At 44.2% G+C, this 25,420-nt stretch overlaps 2 protein-coding genes across 4 annotated transcripts in view; one reads left to right on the forward strand and one right to left on the reverse strand.

Annotated features, from left to right (window-relative positions):
- LOC145653586 (uncharacterized) overlaps positions 1-2,271 on the reverse strand; it is a 14,230-nt gene extending 11,959 nt beyond the window's left edge. For both annotated transcript variants that reach the window (XR_014119805.1, XM_081707236.1), the window contains exons 1-2: positions 2,087-2,271; positions 1,546-1,638 (exon numbers count right to left, since the gene is read on the reverse strand). Coding sequence is in view for 1 of the 2 variants with exons in the window: in XM_081707236.1 (XP_081563362.1) it covers positions 1,546-1,638; positions 2,087-2,166 (173 nt within the window). In the remaining variant the exon portion in view is untranslated. The remainder of the gene's footprint in view (positions 1-1,545; positions 1,639-2,086) is intronic.
- On the forward strand, positions 1,648-19,621 carry cdh26.1 (cadherin 26, tandem duplicate 1). Of its 2 annotated transcripts, none has more exons than XR_014119804.1 (18): positions 1,648-1,861; positions 7,283-7,345; positions 7,476-7,571; positions 8,243-8,398; positions 8,556-8,703; positions 10,693-10,877; positions 10,970-11,098; positions 11,684-11,869; positions 11,979-12,256; positions 12,477-12,619; positions 14,429-14,659; positions 15,264-15,485; positions 15,778-15,902; positions 16,393-16,452; positions 16,729-16,773; positions 17,419-17,446; positions 17,547-17,618; positions 18,981-19,048. XR_014119804.1 is itself a non-coding variant. In XM_035522666.2 (18 exons), the coding sequence occupies exons 1-18, from the start codon at positions 1,826-1,828 to the stop codon at positions 19,197-19,199; spliced, it is 2,427 nt and encodes an 808-aa protein (XP_035378559.2). In that variant the 5' UTR covers positions 1,648-1,825; the 3' UTR covers positions 19,200-19,621. The 2 variants fall into 2 exon arrangements, 1 of the variants encoding a protein (XP_035378559.2); XM_035522666.2 differs by having other exon boundaries at positions 17,414-17,446; positions 18,981-19,621.
- Positions 19,622-25,420: the final 5,799 nt, after the last annotated feature.

The raw sequence follows: 25,420 nt of genomic DNA on the forward strand, positions 1-25,420 counted from the left end.
TAAAACGATCATTGATGAACAGAATACATTAAAAACGTTTTTTCAAAACATATTCTGTATATCAAAGATCATTTCTAATTTATATTCTGAAAAAAGAAGAGTGCATTTATATATATATATATATATATATATATACAGAGGACTATTGGAATATTACTACACAAGCCGCCCCAGTGTGAGCGATATGCCGAGGATGCTGGGGCGGCTTGTGTAGTAATATTCCAATAGTCCGCTATTGTCCAGTCTTGTCCATAAATGTGTCCTATTTGTCCCATTAGTCTTCTTTTCATCAGGTTCTCCTGGTACCCCGGATCTGACGTGGACCCGGTTGACCCGGGCGACGTCCGAGCCGGCGTGGCTGACCCTTGCCTCAGATTCCGGAGTCTGCAAAAGTCTCACCCCTTACTGTTACTTAGACTTAAACGTATTTCCAGTGAAAATGAAGACTTCCTCTAGAAAAGCCTGGAAATGTGGGAATATCCACAGAACTGTGGGTTTCCTGAGGATACCTGTTCAAAAAATACACACCCTGACATATATATATATATATATGTCTCTCTCTCCCAGGTTTATATCTGGAGATTAGTGTACAAAAACAGAAGTCAATGCAAATAATATTCCTTAAGGTTAATGACCGAAGCACAGGATTTTAACAGCTAATTTTTGCCAGCCAGACAGAAATAAATCCCATCTTTATGTTTACATTTCTCTACTACACCTGGTTGACAATATAATGCCTTGTACTGTTTTCAAACCTTCTTTTTTTCATGATAAGTAGACATAATAAACAGAATATTTTTGGTTATCCACAAGAATTTAAGACACACGTTTGACATGCAACTATGTGTACATACGTTCAGAATGCATTTACCCACTTATGACTGACATTCCTGACTCACTGCCTCTCTGTCACCCTGCGACACACTATTCAGTCATTACACGTGCGCTATCTCGAGGCTCAACTGAACCGAGCTGAACTTAGGGCCATCAGTGTGCTAGTCTCCTGCTCATATAGCATGTACTGACATAAGTACTTACAATCTTGTCAGAAAAGCTCCCACACCTGCCCAGAAAACCGAAAAACCGTGTGTGTGTGTGGGGGGGGGGATGTTATTTGGATGTGCCAGATTCAATGCTAAGTCTACGTCCATTTAACTGTGTACATGCTGAGATCCATGTGAACGGAGTTTTATTACTGTAATGAAAAATGCGAATAATCCAGGACTATTGATATAAACATTCAGAAATTCTTTAGCTAACATAAAAATCACCTTTGGTTGTTGCTGGAAGCTACAAATTATATAAGAGCTAAACATAGTATTAATTTACTTGGTAATAAATTGTATGCATATTTTTGTATGTTTTGTATGTATTTATAATGTTCTGTTGAAAGCTAATAAATATGCTACAAATAAATCAATGAAATGTAAAATTTTCCTCTTTATGTATCATTTAAGACCAGACATAACAAGAACAGTTAGCATAGCTGGATCCGCCATAGGGCACATGGCCACTAGAGGTGCACACCTGAGACGCAGCACACACCTGAGACACAGCGCAGAAAGCAGAGCAAAAGTAGGCGCCTGTTTGTATTCCTCTACCTGGTCACGGAACCATGGCCACACCCACACCTGAGCCCTGCAGATAAATGACATTTAGGAGCATGTTTACTGGCATATATAGCACGTACACACACACAGAGAGAGAGAGAGAGAGAGACCCCTCAGGCAAGGTTACGTTATAGAGGTATAAAGAACTGTGGGATAGCTCGTATACCATCAGCTAAAATTGTCTTCTTGGAAACAAGGCGTTAAATCACGTCAGGATGAGAATCTCCTGCGTTTTTCTACTTCTGTTGGCGGTATGTGCAGAAAATATTTCTATCTTGAAAATTCAGTTTGTTCTGCCTACAACATCCAGTGTGTTAATGCAATGTCTCGTATTAATCTTTTTTATAGTCTTAAAATAAAGGAAGCATGACTGAATAGTAAGTGTGGTCAGACACCACCAGAAACGTTTGTATAACTACTTATGATAGCGGTGCATTTATTTTCCGTGTGAAATCTATGTATTATGTTTTATTTACCTGTTTAAAGTCTTCCCTGAGTTGTGTATGGCTGTGCCACCCGCTTCCACGGTCTCCGACACGCTGGGGAGTTTGGGCATCTCGTAATCTTGGGTCTAGTTTGGTCCAAAGTGCTCCATCTCCCACATAACTACACTTCTGAGAATTTCAGTGTGTGGTGTAACCTGTGGGCATAAACAAACTCTTCCAAGGACAAAGTAGTTTTTGGAGTCTGCTAATGATGTTTCCAAGGCGGCACGGAGTTGTTTACATTTGCTACGTTAGACTAACAACTTCAGGGCAGTTTCGGCTCTGGGTTTGTAGAAGAACTTCCACAGCAAGTCTGACCTCAACAAAAGATCATAATACCCCATTGTGATATAGGGAATAAAAAGGTACAGTCTTAACTGTGAGTTTTAAACGGTTATTAAAAAGTATAAATATTAAAATCACCACTGATCCTGCACCCATGTTAACTGAAACTCTGGTACTTGTTGTAGGGCATTGTTTATTGCACTTATTGTTGTCTGAGTTGGAGCTTGTTTTGTGGTTTGCATATCTAAGCGTCAGCAGTGATCCCTGTATTTCTACATTATTCTACTTCAATGCTTTCTTGAAATCTAAATCTCACTGTACAGGCTGGGATGCATTCTATGAGTAAACAACAAAGCACTTTTGTGTCTCTCTGGATAAGAGCATCTGCCATATGACGTAAATGTAAATCATCTTGCAGTTTGTAAGTGAAACCATTCAAAACTAAATCTTACGTGTAAAGAGTTGGTGCCCATGTCACAGACATTTTTGTGGTACAGATGTTTTTGTTTGTACATACAGGGTGTAGGCTGAGAATGGCCTGATGGTTTTGTGTGGGGGGAAGTCTTGTTGCTAGGTTACAGAGCACATATAGAGCGCATATATAGAGCACAACTGGATAAGTTACTGTGTCAGCAGAACTGAGCGATGTTTGGTGAAAGATTTTCTCACGTCTGATGGCCTGGGGGTTCAAGATTATTGTACAGTAAATGTATTTTATTGTTCACAGTGGAATGAGATTTCCCACTCCTGTAGTACCTCAGCTGGGTAGTCTCCAGGTTTCAACTTTTTGTAATGAACAGAATTTGTAGACTTTAACACGTAAAAAGTGTAACCGTTGTTTTCATATTTAGAGGTGAGACTGCGAGGCTGGCCTCCATGGTCTGTGTTGTCAGAATGGGGGGTACAGAACCTTGTTCTGCAGCTCAGAAGACTGGTCACAGCCTCTGTTAAGCGTTCCTCAGGGAGACACCGTAGAAGCCCCTTTTAAGCCTTTGTTCTGATTACTTTGAGGACAGTGAATCCCTGGTCCCACCCTGCTGGGGTAAATTCCTAAGCTTTTGCCCACGAGTCAGGAAGCTAAATTGGCACGTATTAAGATCTTCAGATCTTTAACCTTGCTCTACAGCATATTTGTGTAAGGCTTCAGTCACAACAGGGTGTGAGTATGTGTGTGTGTGAGTGTATGTGAGTGTGAGTGTATGTGAGTGTGTGTGTGAGTGTGAGTGTGTGTGTGTGTGTGTGTGTGAGTGTGTGTGTGTGAGTGTGTGTGTGAGTGTATGTATGTGTGAGTGTATGTATGTGTGAGTGTGTGTGAGTGTATGTATGTGTGAGTGTATGTGTGAGTGTGTGTGTGTGTGTGAGTGTGTGTGTGTAAGTGTGTGAATGTGAGTGTGAATGTATGTATGTGTGTGTGAGTGTGTGTGTGTGTGTGTATGAGTGTGTGTGTGTGAGTGTGTAAGTGTGTGTGTGAGTGTGGGTGTGTGTGTGTGTGAGTGTGTATGTGTGAGTGTGTGTGTATGTATGTGTGAGTGTGTGTGTATGTATGTGTGAGTGTGAGTGTATGTATGTGTGTGAGTGTGTGTGTATGTATGTGTGAGTGTGTGTGTATGTATGTGTGAGTGTGAGTGTATGTATGTGTGTGAGTGTGTGTGTGTGAGTGTGTGTGTGTGTGTGTGAGTGTGTATGTGTGAGTGTGTGTGTATGTATGTGTGAGTGTGAGTGTGAGTGTATGTATGTGTGTGAGTGTGTGTGTGTGAGTGTGTGTGTGAGTGTGTGTGTGAGTGTGTGTGTGTGTGTGTAAGTGTGTGTGTAAGTGTGTGTGTGTGTGTGTGTGTGTGTGTGTGTGTGTGTGTGTGTGTGTGTGTGTGTGTGTGTGTGTATTATTAGTTCCGTTACATTCATTGGTTACCTTTTGGTCCATATACATTTTTTAACTTTAAAGGGTCTGACTGTTAAGTTAATTATTGTAGATATCTGTTCAGTTGTAAGTTGTCTCACTACACTGTGCATGTCTTTGAAATTAAAGCCCCAATTCCTTTAACCAAAGAGTGACAACTTTAATCAAACTTCTGACATCGATATGTTACGGGCATAAGAGAGTCCTTGATTTGGAATAGCTTTCCACCACCCATAGGAACAAACTTCCTCTAATTACCCTGATTTAACTTAGATTAGTTCATGCTAAAGCTGCACACTCACTTACAACACTAGAATAGTACCAGCATAGCTCATAATTACACAGCCGACTCAGTCAGATTCATTAGTCAATTCAACTATTATTGTCATTACACCTTCATTGTTCTTGCATTTTGCCTTTGGCACAAAGGGGTGTGTTTTCTTAATTGGAGAGGTTTTGTCAGTTCAAAAAAGTCTGTCACTCACTTCCTTTTGTAATATTTATGATGGCAGCTAATCATTTAGTTACACACAGCCTGCACGTCAGCATCCTGGCTAAGGGTAGGTCTACACACAGCCTGCACGTCAGCGTCCTGGCTAAGGGTAGGTCTACACACAGCCTGCACGTCAGTGTCCTGGCTAAGGGTAGGTCTACACACAGCCTGCACGTCAGCGTCCTGGCTAAGGGTAGGTCTACACACAGCCTGCACGTCAGCGTCCTGGCTAAGGGTAGGTCTACACACCACAGTGCTTACACTCTGAGACACCTCCACCACAGTCCTTACAGTCTGTAACATCTCCATCACAGTCTTTATGGCTGGAAGGGTGTGTGTGGTGAACTTGTCTCAGAGTGTACTGTGGGGGCTTGTCTCACGCTGTAAGGACCGAGGGGCTTGTCTCACACTGTAAGGACTGTGGGGGCTTGTCTCACACTGTAAGGACTGAGGGGGCTTGTCTCACGCTGTAAGGACCGAGGGGCTTGTCTCACACTGTAAGGACCGAGGGGCTTGTCTCACACTGTAAGGACTGAGGGGCTTGTCTCACACTGTAAGGACTGTGGGGGCTTGTCTCACACTGTAAGGACTGAGGGGCTTGTCTCACACTGTAAGGACTGTGGGGCTTGTCTCACACTCTAAGAACTGTGGGGGCTTGTCTCACACTGTAAGGACCGAGGGGCTTGTTTCACACTGTAAGGACCGAGGGGCTTGTCTCACACTGTAAGGACTGTGGGGGCTAGTCTCACACTGTAAGGACTGTGGGGGCTTGTCTCACACTGTAAGGACCGAGGGGCTTGTCTCACACTATAAGGACTGTGGGGGCTTGTCTCACACTGTAAGGACTGAGGGGCTAGTCTCACACTGTAAGGACTGTGGGGGCTTGTCTCACACTGTAAGGACCGAGGGGCTTGTCTCACACTATAAGGACTGTGGGGGCTTGTCTCACACTGTAAGGACTGAGGGGCTTGTCTCACACTGTAAGGACTGTGGGGGCTTGTCTCACACTGTAAGGACTGAGGGGCTTGTCTCACACTGTAAGGACTGAGGGGCTTGTCTCACGCTGTAAGGACTGTGGGGGCTTGTCTCACACTGTAAGGACTGTGGGGGCTTGTCTCACACTGTAAGGACTGAGGGGCTTGTCTCACACTGTAAGGACTGAGGGGCTTGTCTCACACTGTAAGGACTGAGGGGGCTTGTCTCACACTGTAAGGACTGTGGGGGCTTGTCTCACACTGTAAGGACTGAGGGGCTTGTCTCACGCTGTAAGGACTGTGGGGGCTTGTCTCACACTGTAAGGACTGTGGGGGCTTGTCTCACACTGTAAGGACTGAGGGGCTTGTCTCACACTGTAAGGACTGAGGGGCTTGTCTCACACTGTAAGGACTGAGGGGGCTTGTCTCACACTGTAAGGACTGAGGGGCTTGTCTCACACTGTAAGGACTGAGGGGGCTTGTCTCACACTGTAAGGACTGAGGGGGCTTGTCTCACACTGTAAGGACTGAGAGGCTTGTCTCACACTGTAAGGACTGAGGGGCTTGTCTCACACTGTAAGGCAGTGGAGTGCTGTAACAGCAACCCTTAAGAACTGTGGCTCTCTAGTGTCCCTTCATTTCCTGACTGTGGTGGCTAGTCTGAACGCGTCCGAGGTTGTGGCTGCGTTGTGAAGCCACACAGATATTTCTTGAAGCCACACACCTATGGCTTCTGTGTCCTGCAGCGTAAAATGTTGATCTTTCATTTATGAATATGAGCAAAACACTACAGCTGTAACACTGGAAAAGAATCTCCAGGAAAAGCCAACCAGGCTGAGACCATCCAGGTAATAACAGGACCTGGCAAAGTGGTCAGATCAAAATGAGCAATTTCTTTTACAAACAATGCTACATGTTATTCTGTGCAGAGCCTAGCATAACTCACACTTCTGTTTACAGGTGATAAATCTCTTATTATTCAGTCTGAATATTTTTTTGGAGATGAGGTCTAGTGAGGACTATGTATAAATCTTCACCACTCTTACTTCCAAATGTTTTCATCACTACTGCGATGATAAAAAGATAAGTTCTTGATAAGTTATGAAAAAAAGAACAGGTCATTTATCTTTTTTCACTGATGAATTGATTTTTTTTTATTGTCTTTCATCGTAAATGAGGCAGAGTCGTCGGTGAAGAAGATCAATATTCCTTCGGCGTGTGTGAAACATTTATGGACACATCCCAGTACTTCGAGGGTGGAGAGTTATTATGGGAACTGTAGCTTCATCTACAAAGACAGATGGATTGGACAGACAGACATGCAGACAGATGGAATGAACCAACTTTCTTGATCCGGGGTTGGGGAGGTTGCAGGGATTTTTTGAGTCTAATAGCATCTTGAAGATACTGTGTTATGAGTCAATTATGAAACCTTCACAATGTCACAGTGTTGTTCATTGTTGGCATTCTGGGTCAGTATTGTAAAGTAATTGTAAAGTAATTGTAAAGTAAGCATGTTGCCTGTTTACATTCTGCAGCTGTGGGCAGAGACTACACACAGCAAACAGAGGACCAAGGAACATCAGGACAGAGAGAAGCATGTGTGTATATGCCAAAGAGCTTGCGCTTACAGTCCTGAACAATGAAAAAAATCTACTATGAATGAATGTAAAACCTCAAACAGTGAAACTGCGTCTGTCATTCCGTCACGGCTCTGTCTTTGCCTCCAAGGATACGGTGCTGGTCCGAACGAAACGGAGGTGGGTACTGTCCACCATTGAACTAGAAGAGGAGGATCCTGGACCTTTCCCCAGACTGGCCACTGAGGTACAACAGCCTGCGGGGGGCGTGGCTAAGGCTGTGGGAGAGCCTGCAGGGGGCGTGGCTAAGGCTGTGGTAGAGCCTGTAGGGGGCGTGGCTAAGGCTGTGGTAGAGCCTGTAGGGGGGATATTGACTGAGCAGTTGATCAGTCAGAGAAATTCATCACTGATATCTGAGTCACTAGAAACAGAAATAGAAGCTAGAAGGAAGACTCACCCTTCACCTGAGGTTCATGGTTGCCAGGAAACAGATGCTAGGAGAACGCTTGTGTTTTAATCTGTAAAGTGAAATTCCATCTTTATCACTACCATGTGATTCTCACTGCCAATTAATCAGGACAGAGCTGTACACTCATGACACAATTTGATGATTCTACAAAGAAACAGATTTCTGTGATTACAGCTTTTAAAATAATCAATCAATCAGGAAAATTGTGAACCCGAGAACCAATCAATTATTTAAAGGGCTTAAATATCTAAATAAGTGTTAAAATCAGGCCAAACTAGTGTTTGCTAAGACAACTGGACTGAGCTGTTTTTGATCATATCTTAGTATGACGATTATTTCATATTTTAATTAGAAATAATTGTTTGCCTATAGAAATGGTTACTGAAAGTTTTATATGTATATATATTGCATTCTTTCTCTCTCTCCCTCTCTCTCGTGCTTATCGCCAGCTGTTCAATGATAAGGAGTTGAACCACACGCTCAGGTTCAGTATCAGTGGACAGGGTGTGAACGAGGACCCGGTGGGCGTGTTCAGCATTAATGACAGGACAGGAGAGGTCTTTATACACAAGCCCATAGACAGAGAACTACATCCGTTCTTCCTTGTAAGTCTTTTTAAGTGTATTTTAAAACTTCATTTTTGTGTTATTGTTTTGGATGTTAAACATTTCAAAATCTAGTCATATTTAATGAATCATTATTATTTAGATATTGGTTCTTAAAACAGGTCTTCCTGTCTTATTGCACTTTGCTAATGTCTAGGTGAAATTTGACGTGCACGACCGAATAACAGATGAAATTCTTGACAAAACTCTGGCTTTCAACATGGCCATAAAGGATAAGAATGACAATGCTCCTTTATTCAGCCCTGCACTGTTAATGACACAGTTTCCAGAGAACATAAAAGAAGGTTAGGCCACACTCACGTCTCATACCTCTATGATTCAAGGAGCGATCCACCCAAGATGGCATCGCCTTCATCATCTTCTTCCTGTGGGAGGAGAAGGAAGAGTTTAGCTTGGAATGTTCTGACTTTAAACAAATGGAAGTTTCCAGAGCCATCATTAGTAATGAGCGACATTTCATGTATGTGATTTGAGAGGCACAGGTGACTAGTGGCACACGTGTGATTTGAGAGGCGCAGGTGACTAGTGACACACGTGTGATTTGAGAGGCGCAGGTGACTAGTGGCACACGTGTGATTTGAGAGGCGCAGGTGACTAGTGACACACGTGTGATTTGAGAGGCGCAGGTGACTAGTGACACACGTGTGATTTGAGAGGCGCAGGTGACTAGTGACACACGTGTGATTTGAGAGGCGCAGGTGACTAGTGACACACGTGTGATTTGAGAGGCGCAGGTGACTAGTGGCACACGTGTGATTTGAGAGGCGCAGGTAACTAGTGGCACACGTGTGATTTGAGAGGCGCAGGTGACTAGTGGCACACGTGTGATTTGAGAGGCGCAGGTGACTAGTGACACACGTGTGATTTGAGAGGCGCAGGTGACTAGTGGCACACGTGTGATTTGAGAGGCGCAGGTGACTAGTGGCACACGTGTGATTTGAGAGGCGCAGGTGACTAGTGGCACACGTGTGATTTGAGAGGCGCAGGTGACTAGTGGCACACGTGTGATTTGAGAGGCGCAGGTGACTAGTGACACACGTGTGATTTGAGAGGCGCAGGTGACTAGTGGCACACGTGTGATTTGAGAGGCGCAGGTGACTAGTGGCACACGTGTGATTTGAGAGGCGCAGGTGACTAGTGGCACACGTGTGATTTGAGAGGCGCAGGTGACTAGTGGCACACGTGTGATTTGAGAGGCGCAGGTGACTAGTGACACACGTGTGATTTGAGAAGCGCAGGTGACTAGTGGCACACGTGTGATTTGAGAGGCGCAGGTGACTAGTGGCACACGTGTGATTTGAGAGGCGCAGGTGACTAGTGGCACACGTGTGATTTGAGAGGCGCAGGTGACTAGTGGCACACGTGTGATTTGAGAGGCGCAGGTGACTAGTGGCACACGTGTGATTTGAGAGGCGCAGGTGACTAGTGACACACGTGTGATTTGAGAGGCGCAGGTGACTAGTGGCACACGTGTGATTTGAGAGGCGCAGGTGACTAGTGGCACACGTGTGATTTGAGAGGCGCAGGTGACTAGTGGCACACGTGTGATTTGAGAGGCGCAGGTGACTAGTGGCACACGTGTGATTTGAGAGGCGCAGGTGACTAGTGACACACGTGTGATTTGAGAAGCGCAGGTGACTAGTGACACACGTGTGATTTGAGAGGCGCAGGTGACTAGTGGCACACGTGTGATTTGAGAGGCGCAGGTGACTAGTGACACACGTGGAGAGCTGAAGGTTACCTGCTCTCAGTAGATGGTCAGTGAGGTCAACGATGGTCGGTGATTGTCAGTGAGGGCCCATGGTGATGAGGACACTCTGACTTCACCAAACATTAACCGTACCCACGGTTGACAACGGGCTAATGGAATAAACTTCAACCAGCTGCCTTGACTGTGAGTCACAGGTTTCCAACCATAGTGTGAAAACAACTGAAACAGATTTCCCATGTGCAGTCCAGACAGGAGAAGCAGAATAAGTTTGACTGTTGCAGGAACCGTTCAGCCGTTCACACGGGTGTCGAGTCTGTTTGTTTGTTTTTGTGTGGCTGCTCTGGGCTCCTCCCTGTTTCACAGACAGTATCCTCGCTCGCACTGAAGCACGGCATATGTAGGAACGTATACAACGTTTACAAAACATTTGCATATGCATGTCTTTATATAAATCTAAAATCTTTTACTGTAGTTTATTATTGTAGATATCTATTATTATTTTTATTTGTTGTAGTTTTTAAGGAAACTCTAATGTTTGTCATGCCCTCTGACCCTGTGCCAGGACAACTGCCAGTTTCACTGCAGGCCAGCGACATAGATGAGCAGAACACAGACAACTCTCGCATCTCCATGAGGCTGGTGTCTCAGGAGCCCACGCAGCCGCAGATCTCGCTGCAGATGGTGCAGAACAGCAGGAGGATCAATGAAGTCAGTCAGCTCGTCTTCAGCGGATGCTTTGATTACGATGTGAGCACTCACATGTCCGGTCTCTCCTTACACACAGTACGAACCCACACACATATACATTAAAGCTCACGTGTATTGTGTGCTTTCTTTAGAAAGTGAACAAGTACACATTGCTTGTTGAAGCCCGTGATCATGGAACTCCCTCTCTCTCCTCTACCGCAACCATCATCATCAACATCTCAGACTCTAACACTCACGCACCTGTGTTCAACGCCTCCACGGTGAGTCTGCACAAACCTGTCATTCCAGCAGCTGCGTGTGCTTAATGTGTGCACAGCAGAAAAAAAAACACATTTCGATTAAACGTGTGAACTTGATCTTGCCACGCTCCTTTTTCTAAATATAATAATCGTTAAGAAATCCACCAGATGTTTGCATGAATCCTACTGTACTCTATATTCACAAAAGCTTTTGATAGTGTCACAGCGTAACTGTCCCGCGAGGCACGTGGTTTGGCCAGCCACGTGCAGTAAGAGGGTCGTCTCTGCAGCCACACCTGCACACACCTGTATTGTGTTAGTCTTCGTGTATTCAAAAACTTGTTGTGTGCAATCTTGTCGGTTATTGTTGGCATAATGTGCGGACGTTGAGCGTTGGTTTTCTTGCCGTTGTTAAATGTAATCGTGTTTGTTCAGTGGTAACCGTGTTGCGTTCATTGTTTGTAACGCACGTGAGTGCCGTCGTCTTTATGTTTCAATGAAATTTTTGTCCATGTCGAAGAGAGTGTGTGCATCCTGTGCCTCGCCCTGCGGCACTCGGGCTACCACACGTTACAGTGACAACTACCTTAAAAACTCTCGTTTCAGTACAACACTCAAGTTTTGGAGATGCAAATCAATACAGAGATTTTACGGGTATCTGTGCTGGACAAGGATAACCCCAACAGTCCAGGCTCCAGGGCAGTTTACACCATCGTCAAGGGTAATGAACAAGGCAACTACAAGATAGAGACGGACCCGGTTACCAACGAAGGCGTACTAACGGTCATCAAGGTAGACACCGATAGCTCTCGATAGGTCAGTGTGATGTTGTAGATATTGTGTTGCTCGGAGGTCAGTGTGTTTTCTCCCTCTCCTGGACATGTATGTCCTTGTATCCCAGGGGAAAGACTACGAAAAGACAACCGTGACGGAGCTGGAGTTAGCGGTGGAGAACGAGGAGCCACTGTTCAGGTGTGTGGATGGTAAACCAGTGAGGACAGGACCAGAGAAAGAAAAGCCCAACACGGCTAAGGTCCTGGTGAAGGTGATCGATGTGAATGACCCGCCAGTGTTCCAGAAGAGTGTTGTGAAGGTGTACAGGAAAGAGGAAGACAAACCTGGGGATGTGCTGTACCAGCCCAGCGTTACAGACGTGGACTCGGACAAAACCAAAATCAGGTGTGTTGGGAAAGTGGAGAAGACCTCCCTGTCCTGCTTGGGTGGACGACATGAAGGGAGGGTTTTAGAAACTCCTAATAGAAACTTCCTAATTCTCGCCAGGGTACCAGATTAGGAATGAAGGCTAAGATAACAGAATGTTCAACATGCAGCATCACATAGCATCGCATGACACCGTGTGTGTGTGTGTGTGTGTGTGTGTGTGTGTGTGTGTGTGAAGGTTTGAAATAGCAGAAGATCCAGCTAAGTGGATGTCTATAGACCCAAAAACAGGAACTGTGACCTCGGTAAAGAAGATGGATCGTGAGTCACCATTTGTCAAAAACAGCACCTACACTGTCGTGATTCACGCAATAGACGATGGTAAGGCATCACCGCGCAAACACACAGCTCTTGTTTTGGATCGTGTGGGTGTTTTGTGGTCTATAAGAACTAGCAGTGTTGTGTTTCATGTGTTTAATTTAACATACATTAGGTGTTCTGGGCTCCACTAGAACATCTAGGTGGGAGGTATAGCACAGCACGTAAGCTACTAAAGTAGTAGTTATAAGGTTGCTGGTTCAAGCCCCATGATTAACCCATTGCCACTGGTGGGCTCCTGACTCTTAACCTTTGCCTGTTTGACCTGTACTACTCACATAAGCAGCTCTGGATAAAAAGGTGTCTGGTTAGTAAGAGCTTCTTCGAAATGTGGTCTCCCTTTAGTTGTTGTCTTGCGACATGCCACTAATACAGAGCTTTTTTAGACTAAATAATTCAGAGATGCAACATCAGGCCTGTCACATGTCTAATCTGCTCGTCAATAAATAGGGAAATGGTGGACAAATGGACAGAGCACAGCAGATGAACGCCGTGAATGACGGTCGCGAATGACCGAAACAGAAGTTGACACCAGCTCATCCTTTAGGCGCTTACCTGCTTTCTGGGGCAGCCAATCATATGCAGGAGTACTTGTAGGGGGAGGAACTTGCAGAGATTATTTAAAATTAACTTTATTATTATTAATAATAATCAGAATCATCATCGTTTTATTATAAAACATTATATTATTATAACAAAACTATTATTATTAATTCAATAATAACTATGTTTTTTATTATTACTAATATTATTACTTTAATAATAATAACCATCATCATTATTATACTATAAAGACATTATATTATAATAACATAATAATACAATAACAATGATTTGTCACAGAACGCTCCCATTCCATTGGTCACGTGGTTCGGCCCGCCGCGTGCAATAGGAGTTTGTAACCACGCCTACGTTGCTAAGCGCACACCTGCGTCGGTTTAGTCGTGTTGTGTTTGTAGTTATTTAAACCCTTGTGAGTGTGTGCGTTGTCGTCATTGTTCACTTATTGTTCCTGTTAGAGTTCATGTTTGTGCCTCAGCACCTGTGTTTGTGTTCACCGCGTGTGTTAGATGTGAGTGCTGTTGTCAATAAACGTCAGTCTCTGTGGAGTGATTCTGTATCTGCGGCACTCGGGCCGTTACACTATTATTATTACAAGTTAACAATAATAATGTTTATCATTGTTATTGGTACTATAATAATACAGTCAGGTGTGTCAGTGTTTGACTGGCACTGTATGTGTGCACAGCATTCAGGAAGCAGTTATTCTGGTTTAAAGGCTTCAGCTGATCCTCAGAAGTTACTCCAGGTGGAGTCATTCTGATCCTCCATCAGTGGCTCCTCTCATTGTGGATTAATCTGTGCATGTGACTCAACAGAGTAAGATTATAATCCGGTTTAAAACTTGCCAGAGAAAGTGCTACCAGACTGGGCCAAAGCCAGACTGAATCTGTGGAGCAACTGAAACAAAAGTGTGTTAGATTCACTGTGAATTCTCGGCTAATAAACACTGATGGGGCTCGACATGCATTTCAAGATTCTGTAGTCGAAACTCGTTTGTTAGCATTTCTGTCTTACATTTACACATTTGATGTTTTGCTTTTGGGCCACGCCCCCACACAGGTGCCATGTGTTTTGGGCCACGCCCCCACACAGGTGCCATGTGTTTTGGGCCACGCCCCCACACAGGTGCCATGTGTTTCCATCTTGTGTGCTGTGCCATCCCTTCAGTGGACCCCTTCAGTAGATCCCTTCAGTAGATCCCTTCAGTAGATCCCTTCAGTAGATCCCTTCTCCATCTGTGTGCCATAGCGGATCCTCCAGCCACTGGGACCGGCACCCTGGTGGTCCACCTGGGAGATATGAATGATAACAGCCCTCGCCTGGTGAACGGCAGCTCTGTGATGTGCGGGAACAAGGCTGACCACGTGGTGGTGGAGCCCTACGACAACGATGCCGCTCCGTTCGCGGGTCCCTTCTCCTTCTCTCTGGGAAGTGAAAATGGAGACCTAAAAGACACGTGGAAGATTCACCCCAACACAGGTAAGTGCGGGAGCAGGTCAAAGGTCGCAGCGCATCAGAACCGATGCATGTTACTATTTTTAGGACCAGCTAGAGGTTCCCAAAACCTTTTTGCTGTACGTAAGATCCACAAACAGGGAGGGGCATCCACTGGCTGAACTACCATGGTAGTGTTTGTTTACATCCAACCTTTCTCCCGGGATCACTTACCAGATCCTAGTCTGCGTATACAGCAGGTAAGGCACCTTAAAGGCCGCGGTGAGTAATGGGAGGAATTTGTCTCTTAAATCCTGTAAATGATGTCTCACAACAGCTGAAAAATGGAAGAGACAAATTTCCCCCCATTACCTAACTGCAAAAAAACTGTCCTATCATTTAATTTTTAACAAATTTTTATTACATTTACGTTTTCATCATTTGAACGCTCGTATGTAGTATTATTTAGAGAGAACTAAATTATAGAACCAACCTGTCAAACATTCCATTCTCCGCATAAAGCACAAAGCACGTAGCGCGTCAGCCCACACCCTCTTACATCGTTAGAATGATTAATGCACCCGGCTTTCCCGTGCAAGGACGTCGCCTGATCTACCAATTTCCTGTCCTCGCCCTGCGTGTTTCACAGGGCCGAGAACCTCGCTAGTCAGCCTCCGGAGCCTGGCCTATGGGAACTATTCGGTGCCACTGCACATCGAGGACCAGCAGGGAGTGGCAGGCCACAACGTCCTGAACGTAGTGGTGTGCGACTGTGGAGAGGATGATGAGTGCAGGAGTCTGCTACCACGCTCGTCTCGCCTGCACCCCATGGCCATACTGACTCTGTTGGCAGCCCTGTTCGTCCTGGCCCGTGAGTCTCTCTGTCTCACAACAACAGCTCCAGTACCACCCGCCGTAAAACTTGATATGCAAATGAGGGCCGTTTGTGTGTTAGTGGGAATCTGGTTACAAAACTGCTCTCCACTATAATGGCAGATACTGGCTACTCTTCCCAGGAATGTTTTATATTGGCAAGTTACCAAGAGAAACATGTCTCGGTGTAGTTCTCCATTCCACACTGATAACTTTCATTGTCTGGATCACTGCAGGTGTTGACACGTCTTGTTGTGGTGTGTGTATGTGTGTATGTGTGTGTGTTTCAGTGCTTCTGTGCTTGTTTTTCTTCTGCGAGTGTCGAGAGAAAAAGATGTTTGAAGTGTACCTGGAAGATGACAAGAACCAAACCCTCATCCACTACAATGAAGAGGGAGGAGGCTCTCTCATAAGGGTGTGTGGTCTAGTACCATGGGGGGGAGGCTCTCTCATAAGGGTGTGTGGTCCAGTACCATGGGGGGGAGGCTCTCTCATAAGGGTGTGTGGTCCAGTACCATGGGGGGGAGGCTCTCTCATAAGGGTGTGTGGTCCAGTACCATGGGGGGGAGGCTCTCTCATAAGGGTGTGTGGTCCAGTACCATGGGGGGGAGGCTCTCTCATAAGGGTGTGTGGTCCAGTACCATGTTTTTTTAAATAACCCTTCACTTGTTTTGTTTTTTTTAATAATAAGTTTTAATTATCATATCTCATATCTATACCCTACCCTGCTACATAAATACCTCCCCCTATCCCACTATTCCCGACCCTATCCCACTATTCCCGACCCTATCCCACTATTCCCGAACCTATCCCACTATGCCCAACCTTGTCTTTCCATATTCCATAACTCTTTTCCCATCCTCTCCTATCCCTCCTTTGCTATGTTGTCTTTCACTATTACTTAGGCTGGATCGACAATCCCGACCATCATCAGTAGCTTTGGCATGAACGAAAGATTCACACCGGTGTGTACTGCCTTCCTGCTTTCTTCAGTACATATTTTCACATCAGTTGGTGTATATTTGTGCACGCACGTGTATTGATAGTGAATTTGTCATTTGTTTGTTAACTGCTGCAGTAATATTCTTTTCTCTGCTAACACTGTATTGAAATAGAATTAGAAGAACGCTCACTTGAGTTAGTTTGTTCAGTTGCAAGTTGACGTCCTCAAGGTTGGCCATGCAGTGCAAGCAAAACAAGGCTGTTTCTTCTGTAAAAGCTTCCTTGTGTGTCTCTCCTAGGGTCGCGGGGGAGTCTGGGCCAACAATGGCACGCTATATGAAATGGTACGCCTTCAATTTCTAAATGGTTTATAAATAATTACAGAAAACTCTGAATGTGGGCAGAAGGAGGACTCTGTGTTTTGATGTTGTTGTTTTTTTTTAAATAATAGATTTTAATTTATTGAAGCTAATTCTCAGTGAGAAAAGTGATAAGTGACAATATTGCTGTTAAAGTAACAAATAATTTGTGAAATCTTTAATGAGACACAGATTTTTCCTGTTTCAGACCATTTAAGGCCAGACATTCATATTTACAGAGACTCCACACCAAAACATGATGTAAATTATTCACGCCACAGGGACTCCACTGGAAAACCTTGTGTAGATTAACATTTCAACAAACAAGGGCTGTTTCCTAATGTTTTCTAACCTTTAAAGACAGGTGTGACCGTACACTTGTGACTGGCTCTTTAATTAACCCTTTAATGGCTTCTGGGAAGTTACTACAAGAGTTGCTATGACGTACTACCCTTACCAGCTAAGAAGTACTGCAAAGTTCTTTTGAAAATAAAAAGATTTTTTTCTTATCGTGTAAAAAGAAGTGTGGAGGTGCAAATGGAGCTGTTGTCGACTCAAAACTGCCACCATTTAAAATGTAAAAAGTGGTGTTGGAAACAACCTCCTGTGTTTTGTGTGTCTTCAGAACAGGGCTCTAAACAGGACCAACTCCACTAGGGTAAGTTCATTATGAAACATTATGACATCACTTCACCCCAGTGATCAGTTTTTCTACAGTATTTTCCCTTATTTTCCAATATTCTCATATTTGCATCCAGAAAGGCACAAACAGAACTTTTAGCAGATCTTTCAGCCTGTCTGAGTGGAACATGGAAAGCCACCTTCATCACGTAAGATACCTCATTCTCCCTCGCTCACACACACACACACACACACACACACACACACACACACACACACACACACACACACACACACACACACACAAACATACTCTCACACACACACACAAACATACTCTCTCTCTCTCTCACACACACACACACACACATACAAATCATCTTTCGCACACACATACACAATCTCAATCACTCTCTCTCTCTCTTTCTCACATGTGCACACACACATACTCTCTCTCTCGCTCTCTCTCTCACGCACACATACAAATCTCTCTCTCTCTCACATGTGCACACACACACATACTCTCTCTCACACACACACACACACACACACATTCTCTCTCTCACATGTGCACACACACATACTCTCTCTCTCTCTCTCGCACACACAAATCTCTCTCTCTCTCACACACACACACACACATACACACACACGCATGCGCACACACACACATGCTCGCTCGTGCTCTCTCTCACACACACATACACACAGATGCACACACATATAGAATCTTTTTTTCTCTCTCTCTCACACACTCACACACACACTCACAGACACACTACTGTTTATGTGAAGAATGTTTATTTATGGGATTAACTTTTGTAAATAATTAAATAAAAATACTATTTCTGTACTTTTGCCACAAATTCCCCTTTTCCGTTTCAATGAAGCTTCCGTGAGTTTTAGAAAATACATTTTAAAAATAACAGTCGATATAACTGATTTAGATCTGTGTTGTCTGTGTAATATGTAATCTGCGTTGAAGTTGATGAAAGATTAGCGAAAATAAGACCAAGTTTATACACTCTTGTAACTGGCTTGAAGTTGGAAAAGCTCAGCGCAAAATTCAGGCACAGTGTTTGTTCCGACATCAGACTGGGATCGAGTTCGCCTGAGTGGAAAACAACACTCTGGTGCCATCTACTGGTCAGTTACAACAATATGTTTAGTGAATGCGTCGATTAACCTAATCGTAATATAAAGTTTGCTTTGATTTAAAATTATTACCTTAAATCCATGCGTTTAAACAGCACCAGTCACATGAAGAATTGCACTATGATTTCTGTCTCCTTAGTGGTCCTCGATACATAGTAGTTTTACAGACTTGGCTTTTGAACACAAGTTAATGCAGTGCTATAACTGAAGACCTGGTGCACACAGGACACTGCGGTAACCATGGCTACTGAATGTGTCATTGGGCACATGTGATTAGTCCTCAGTAGTAGAACGAAAATGCCCCCCCTTACTGATCAAGGATCACCGTGCGTCTGCGTGTCTGCTCGTTTTCACGCGCTTGCCGAGATCTGGGTTCTAACTCCTGTCTCCTCTTGGTGCTTTTTTTGTTACTATAGAAACTCTTCAAAATTGGCAAGGAGCAAGCTGACGTCTCCGTGTACCACCCGCGTCAGTACGCCGACGAGGGCTTAGGCAGCACATGCGCGTCCCTAGACCGGCTATCCTTCAGCACAGACGGAGATGACCTAGGCTTCCTGCAGGATTTGGGACCACAGTTCTGCACCCTGTCTGGGATCTGCAGGCAGGCAATGGAAGAGAAGAGGGTTAGGTTATAAGATGTGATACACACAGAGGTTTTAGGGGCTTTAGCTTGCTTTCCTTCTCCAATAGAGAAGCTATGGATGCTCGTGGATGGTCAAAAATGCTTTTGGAAATGAGGAGGTGAAATGAAATGGCAATTCTTGTAACACATACCGCTCTCCAGACACACACACACGTCCCACTGGACCCTTGTGGTTATATCCTGGGAGAAGCTGGTGTTACATCACTTTCTTTGGCACTTTATAGTGAATAAAACCTCGGACTGTTGATTTTAGTCTAAAGTCTTTACCTGCTTTGAGCCAAATACTTTTTTTTTTTCCACTGGAGTTCATCTGATGGACTAATTCTGCTATGTGTGGTCAGGGGTCAACTTAATGTTAGGGGTCAGGGGTCAACTTAATGTTTGCAAGGTACCAGAGGGAGCTCCAGGGGTAGGCTCAGAGCTCTCAGAGCTCTTGTCTTGTATGTGCGAGTGTTTCTACAAAAGTGTCAACATTCCTTCACTGCTCTCTGGATGGCCTGATGATGTTTTCGGGAGGAAAATGACAGCCAACATTCCGGTCAGGCGACATGCAGACACACGGGGTTCCTGCGATTCGTATGACCCCCCGTGAACTCGTATCATCTTTCCGTGATAAACCTTGTGTTATGATGACCGTTATGATTCATACTGTTCAAAGGTCATATAATTGGTGTTTTTTTAATTCGAAGTCCTGTTTGTATTTCCTTAGCTGCCACCAGGGCGGCAACAGAGAGCGTGATTGCAGTTATCACGTCACCTGCTTATACGGACCGTGTTAGTAGGATAAAAACTTAGCCTTAGTGAAACATTCATTTGTTATAGTAATTTTAACTGAATGTACTTTTGTTTTGGTTGTTGTTTTTTGGTTAGTTAGTTGTGTTAGCCTACAAGTAATTAAAATATTACCTTTCCAAGAATATTTCCAACATAGTCAATACATTTCATATTCTGTAGTCATTCATTTTGCTGAGGTTATCAGACATTAAAGAAACAAGCAAGAACCAACACCAAGGTGCAAATTAAACTTTTAACATTGGTTTATGTTTAGAAATCATCACCTTTGGTTTAAAAATGTTATATTAAATGTATAGGATCCATGTTCAATTGCTTATGCTCCATTCTGTTAAACCTCTTTGAAAGAATTCCAATGCATTAAATGCTATCTGCATATTTTTACATAAATTTACATAAATCCCTGTGCCATATAGCAGTGACTGGTCTGGAAGCGCTAACTTATGTCTGGAATTGTTCTTGGGTTACACTGGACTGTATTATGAAACACTGTTTTGGAGGTCTATGCAAAAACTATTTCAACTAACGCTGGGATGTTTTATTTGGTGAGGTCACTAGGTGGCGGTATTGTAGGTGTGTATAATACACGGTTACAATGTAAAATTGTTTCCATTCATTGTTCTGTATTATTAAAGCTCGGTTTTAAGTAAAATCTTGTCTTCGTCTAGTGTTAAAATGCACTGCAGGCACATTTAGTCTTATCATAAGGGATTAAGGGCGTATATGAAATCACAGGATAATGGTAACATCATATCATTCAAGATTACCTTCCCAGGTTTTGGGTGCCAAAGCACTACAGGTGCAGGCTGTCAAAGACTTAAGGAATGATCTCTTCATTGCTGGTAGTGTAAACAAAAAGACGTTCCTGTTCGCCTTTGAGAAATTCTGTTGTTTTAATCCTTATTAGGCTGCCTGTTATTCCTGCCCCAACAACTCATAAATTAGTCTCAGCTGAACCGATTTAAGCCGTTTATCCACTTTTCAAATTTTATTTTGATGGTAACTCATTTTGTTATGCTAAGAAAACTGACACAACATCCGAGGAATATTGCAGGACCAGGAAACAGATAAGAGCTTGCTGGTAAAAGTATGGCGTTTTGTGTGGAGCTAAAAACCCTGTGAGCAGGCTCGGAACCTTTACTGGCTAGCCACACAGGGCAGCACTTCGATGCATGTGATGGAGCATTGTCCTGCAGAAAGATCATGATCTTCTGGAAAGATGCAGCCTTTTTCCTGTACCACTGTTTGAAGAAATTGTCTTCTGAACACTGGCAGTACTTCTGGAGTTGATTTTGAATCCATCTTCCATCTTCTAGCTCATCTTTAATAATGCCAGCCCATAGCAGTACCCCACCTCCACCTTGCAGAGTCAAAGTGGAGCTCTGTGCCCATTACTGATCAAGCCATCACTCCATAAAACCTTTGAAAAATCTGTCTTCAGATATTTCTTGGCCCAGTCCTGATGTTTCACCTCGTGTGTCTTGTTCAGTGGTGGTCGGGTTTCAGTCTTCTTTACCTTGGCCATATCTCTGAGTACTGAACATCTTGTACGTCTGGGCACTCCAGGTAGGTTGCAGGTCTGGAATATGACAGCACTGGAGGATAACGGGTTCCTGGTTGCTTCACGTTTGTTTCTTCTCAAATTTTTTGCCTCTTTTTTTCTCAACACGTTTCTTGCGAACCTGTTGAATATTTGCAACAAAACATTTGAAGGTTCTGTGATCACACCCAAATATCTTAGCAATTTTAAGAGTGCTGCAACACCCTCTGCTGAATTGTATACAATTTTGGACTTTTCAGAGTCAGTTAAATCTCTTTTTTGGCCCATTTTGCCTGAGGAAAAGAAACTGCCTAATAATTCTGCACATCTTGACTTAGGGTGGTGATCTCCTTAGGCCACACCATCCCTCATTACACAAATATACATCACATGATATGCTTAAATAAGCATTCAAGTTTATACAGCTTGCATAAAAATGATGATATGGTCAAAATACTCTTCTTGCCTAATAATTGTGCAAACAGTGTAGTGTAGTGTAGTGTACAGTACTGTAGTGTACAAAACCTGTTTTTCACGGAAATCACAACAAAATCTTGTTTTTGTATATATATATATATATATATATATACACACACACACACACACACACACACACACACACACACACACACACACATATATATATATATATACATACACACACACACACACACACACACACACACACATATATATATATACACACACACACACACACACACACACACACACACACACACACACACACACACATATATATACATGTTTTAACCGTTAACACACTGAAAGTTAGGAGAAAAGAATGATCTGAACTGCCTGAACCTTCTTGCCTGGAGGGTTTGGGTGGAGGTCGTTGGACTAGTTTGCTCCACGGCAAAACAAAAATGAATGCAGGGCATCACACATTCCTGTGCACTCACACATACACCCATACGTTACGCAGCAAAGCCGTATAGAAGCTTAGACTCCTCTCAGCTTACACTGCAAAAGTGCGCAACACACGCTTGGTCTCAACTACAAGTCCTCAGCGCAATCCAGGAAAAAGCAACAGGTACACGTGTGAATATTAAACATGTCCATTTTTATGAATTTACAGTATAATTTTATAATCTTTGCATCTTAGCAGTGTTCTGCAGTCCAGTATGAGGAAGGCTGAGGAGTGAGTGTTCTGGGAAACGTGAGTCATTAACGTGCTGGCAGCAGCCGTTCCTCTGAAGGGTGAGGGTGGGTGTCAGGGGACCCAGTCATGGTACGGCGCAGCCACACAGCCAATCACGCGAGTGGGAAAGTGATTGGCACCCTGCCCAGCCTGTCAGTGCGGTGAAAGGCCTTTAGGGGAGGAGGGGGCTGTTATGTTTGAAGGTTTTGACAGTTCTGTGTCAGTAGACATTTGTGGTAACATATTTGTTAATCTTCGTGTCTCCTGAGGTATGGTGGAGTGGTGGCTCCTACCTTCACAGTCTGAGTTTAGACCATGTCAGGGATGGATTGCAGTCTTTATAACATACAGTAGCATCCGCAAAGCCGCCAACATTGTGGAAGACCCCACACACCCCTCACACAAACTGTTCACCCTTTTGCCATCTGGAAGAAGGTACCGCACCTCCATCCAGTCCTGCACCTCCAGACTGTGCAACAGCTTCTTCCCAGAAGCCATTAGACTTCTGAACTCTGGCTAACTCCAATTCCAAACAAATGGACACTTCTATACACACACACACACACACACACATGCTTATACACAGTCATGTGCACGCACACACACACACACACACGCACACGCACACTCGCACATGCACACACACGTATACACAATCACACGCACATACACACACACGTATACACAATCTCACACACACACACACACACACACACACACACACATGCTTATACACAGTCATGTGCACGCACACACACACACACGCACACTCGCACATGCACACACACGTATACACAATCACACGCACACACACACACACACGTATACACAATCTCACACACACACACACACACACACACACGCACACTCGCACATGCACACACACACGTATACACAATCACACGCACATACACACACACATATATGCATCCTTTTACACTCTTGCACATCATTCCTACTTGCTGCTAGAGTACTGTACTAAACCAGCACTGTACTCTGAACTGTTCTGGCTGCTACCAGTGACTGCTATGTTCAGTACAGCGTGTCACTGACTCCTATGCACAACCCATTTTACGTGTTCCCAATACTACGTACTGGTAAAAATAAATGCACTGTCTGTTCTTTGTGTATTGGTCCTGTGCTGTATTTATTTATTGTATGACATGATTGCACTGGATTGTATTGTTTGCACTCATGTAGCGTGCTGTCTGTTGCACTTGTTTTGTGTTGTGTTGCAGCGTGGTCCTGGAGGAACGTTGTTTCGTTTTTGCTGTGTAATTGTATATAGCTGAAATGACAATAAAAGCTTTTGAACTTGAACTAGCAGTATCTATATGAATTACCATCAGAAACCCAAAGCATTACGTTATTGTCTGTATGGAGGAACGCCTTAGAATATTAGATCGCCACCATCATGCTTTATGAGGGTATGAGTGTGAACATAGAGTGGTGTGGTCACCCTGCACGTAAACTTTTAGAGGTCAGGCTTTTAAAGGCCAAAAGGCAACAAAAATTCCAGTTTTGCCACGCTGCCTATCCAGACGGAGGTGTCGCTAATAACGTGTCATTTTGTTACGTTTCTGTGCTATGAGCCAATGGGCAACCATACAGGCTTCCGCGATAACACCAGGACGAGGTCACCTGTACTGACCCCGCCTCCCCGCCAGGTAACGTTACTAGACCATCTCTTCTTCATGTGCCTGGTGTCATGGCAATGCATGCCTTTCTGACCGTGTCACTTTTTTGGTGCAGGGTCTCGTGAGTAGCTTCACGCTTGCCCACCTGGAAATGATGTCCAGACTGTGCACGCTGGTGTGTGATCTCGGTAATGTCTGCCCGTGCACGCATCCTGACTGCCGTGCGATTCTGTTGCACGCAATTATCCAAAGGAACTGAAATCATTTCACAGGTTCCATCACCTTATTAACAAAATTATTACTGTTGTTGTTGTTGTTATGGATTTCTTCCAGGGGCGTCATTACACATTTATGAATAAGTCCCCAGGAGAATTGCACAAACGGGAAAGAATCATCCATTGACACCTGCCCTAAATGTTGCATTGGTTACTGCAAGTGGCTTTAGTTAGCTTTTTAAGTAGCGTTATATTAGCGTTTGCTCTTCAGTCATCAGGGATTCTCTGCTAGCTTAATGTATGTTAATGTGATTCCTTGTGGACAGTTGTAACAGACATCCAAATGTTGTATTCTTTACTTTTCTGTTGAAGTTACACAATCTTCAGGAACATTCCCTCACACAGAGATCCTCTGCCTCACACGTAGTGCTTTAGCAATGCGGTGCAGAGCGACAGGTAAGGTTGTCACACACCGCACAGAGCGACAGGTAAAGGTGTCACACACCGCACACAGCGACAGGTAAAGGTGTCACACACCGCACAGAGCGACAGGTAAAGGTGTCACACACCGTACAGAGCGACAGGTAAAGGTGTCACACACCGCACACAGCGACAGGTAAAGGTGTCACACACCGCACAGAGCGACAGGTAAAGGTGTCACACACCGCACAGAGCGACAGGTAAAGGTGTCACACACCGCACAGAGCAACCGGTAAGGTTGTCACACACCGCACAGAGCGACAGGTAAAGGTGTCACACACCGCACAGAGCAACCGGTAAGGTTGTCACACACCGCACAGAGCAACCGGTAAGGTTGTCACACACCGCACAGAGCGACAGGTAAAGGTGTCACACACCGTACAGAGCGAC

Source organism: Electrophorus electricus, chromosome 24 (genome assembly GCF_041902795.1).
Source record: "Electrophorus electricus isolate QZ-2024a chromosome 24, ASM4190279v1, whole genome shotgun sequence".
NCBI classification, from domain to species: Eukaryota; Metazoa; Chordata; class Actinopteri; order Gymnotiformes; family Gymnotidae; genus Electrophorus; species Electrophorus electricus.

Bases quoted from the DNA above. Each gene is read 5' to 3' on its own strand.
- cdh26.1 (XM_035522666.2), top strand. From the start codon at position 1,826: ATGAGAATCTCCTGCGTTTTTCTACTTCTGTTGGCG. The intron at 16,774-17,413 runs GTACGCCTTCAA...GTGTGTCTTCAG, and splicing joins ATGGCACGCTATATGAAATG to AACAGGGCTCTAAACAGGAC. The intron at 17,619-18,980 runs GTAAGATACCTC...TTGTTACTATAG, and splicing joins TGGAAAGCCACCTTCATCAC to AAACTCTTCAAAATTGGCAA.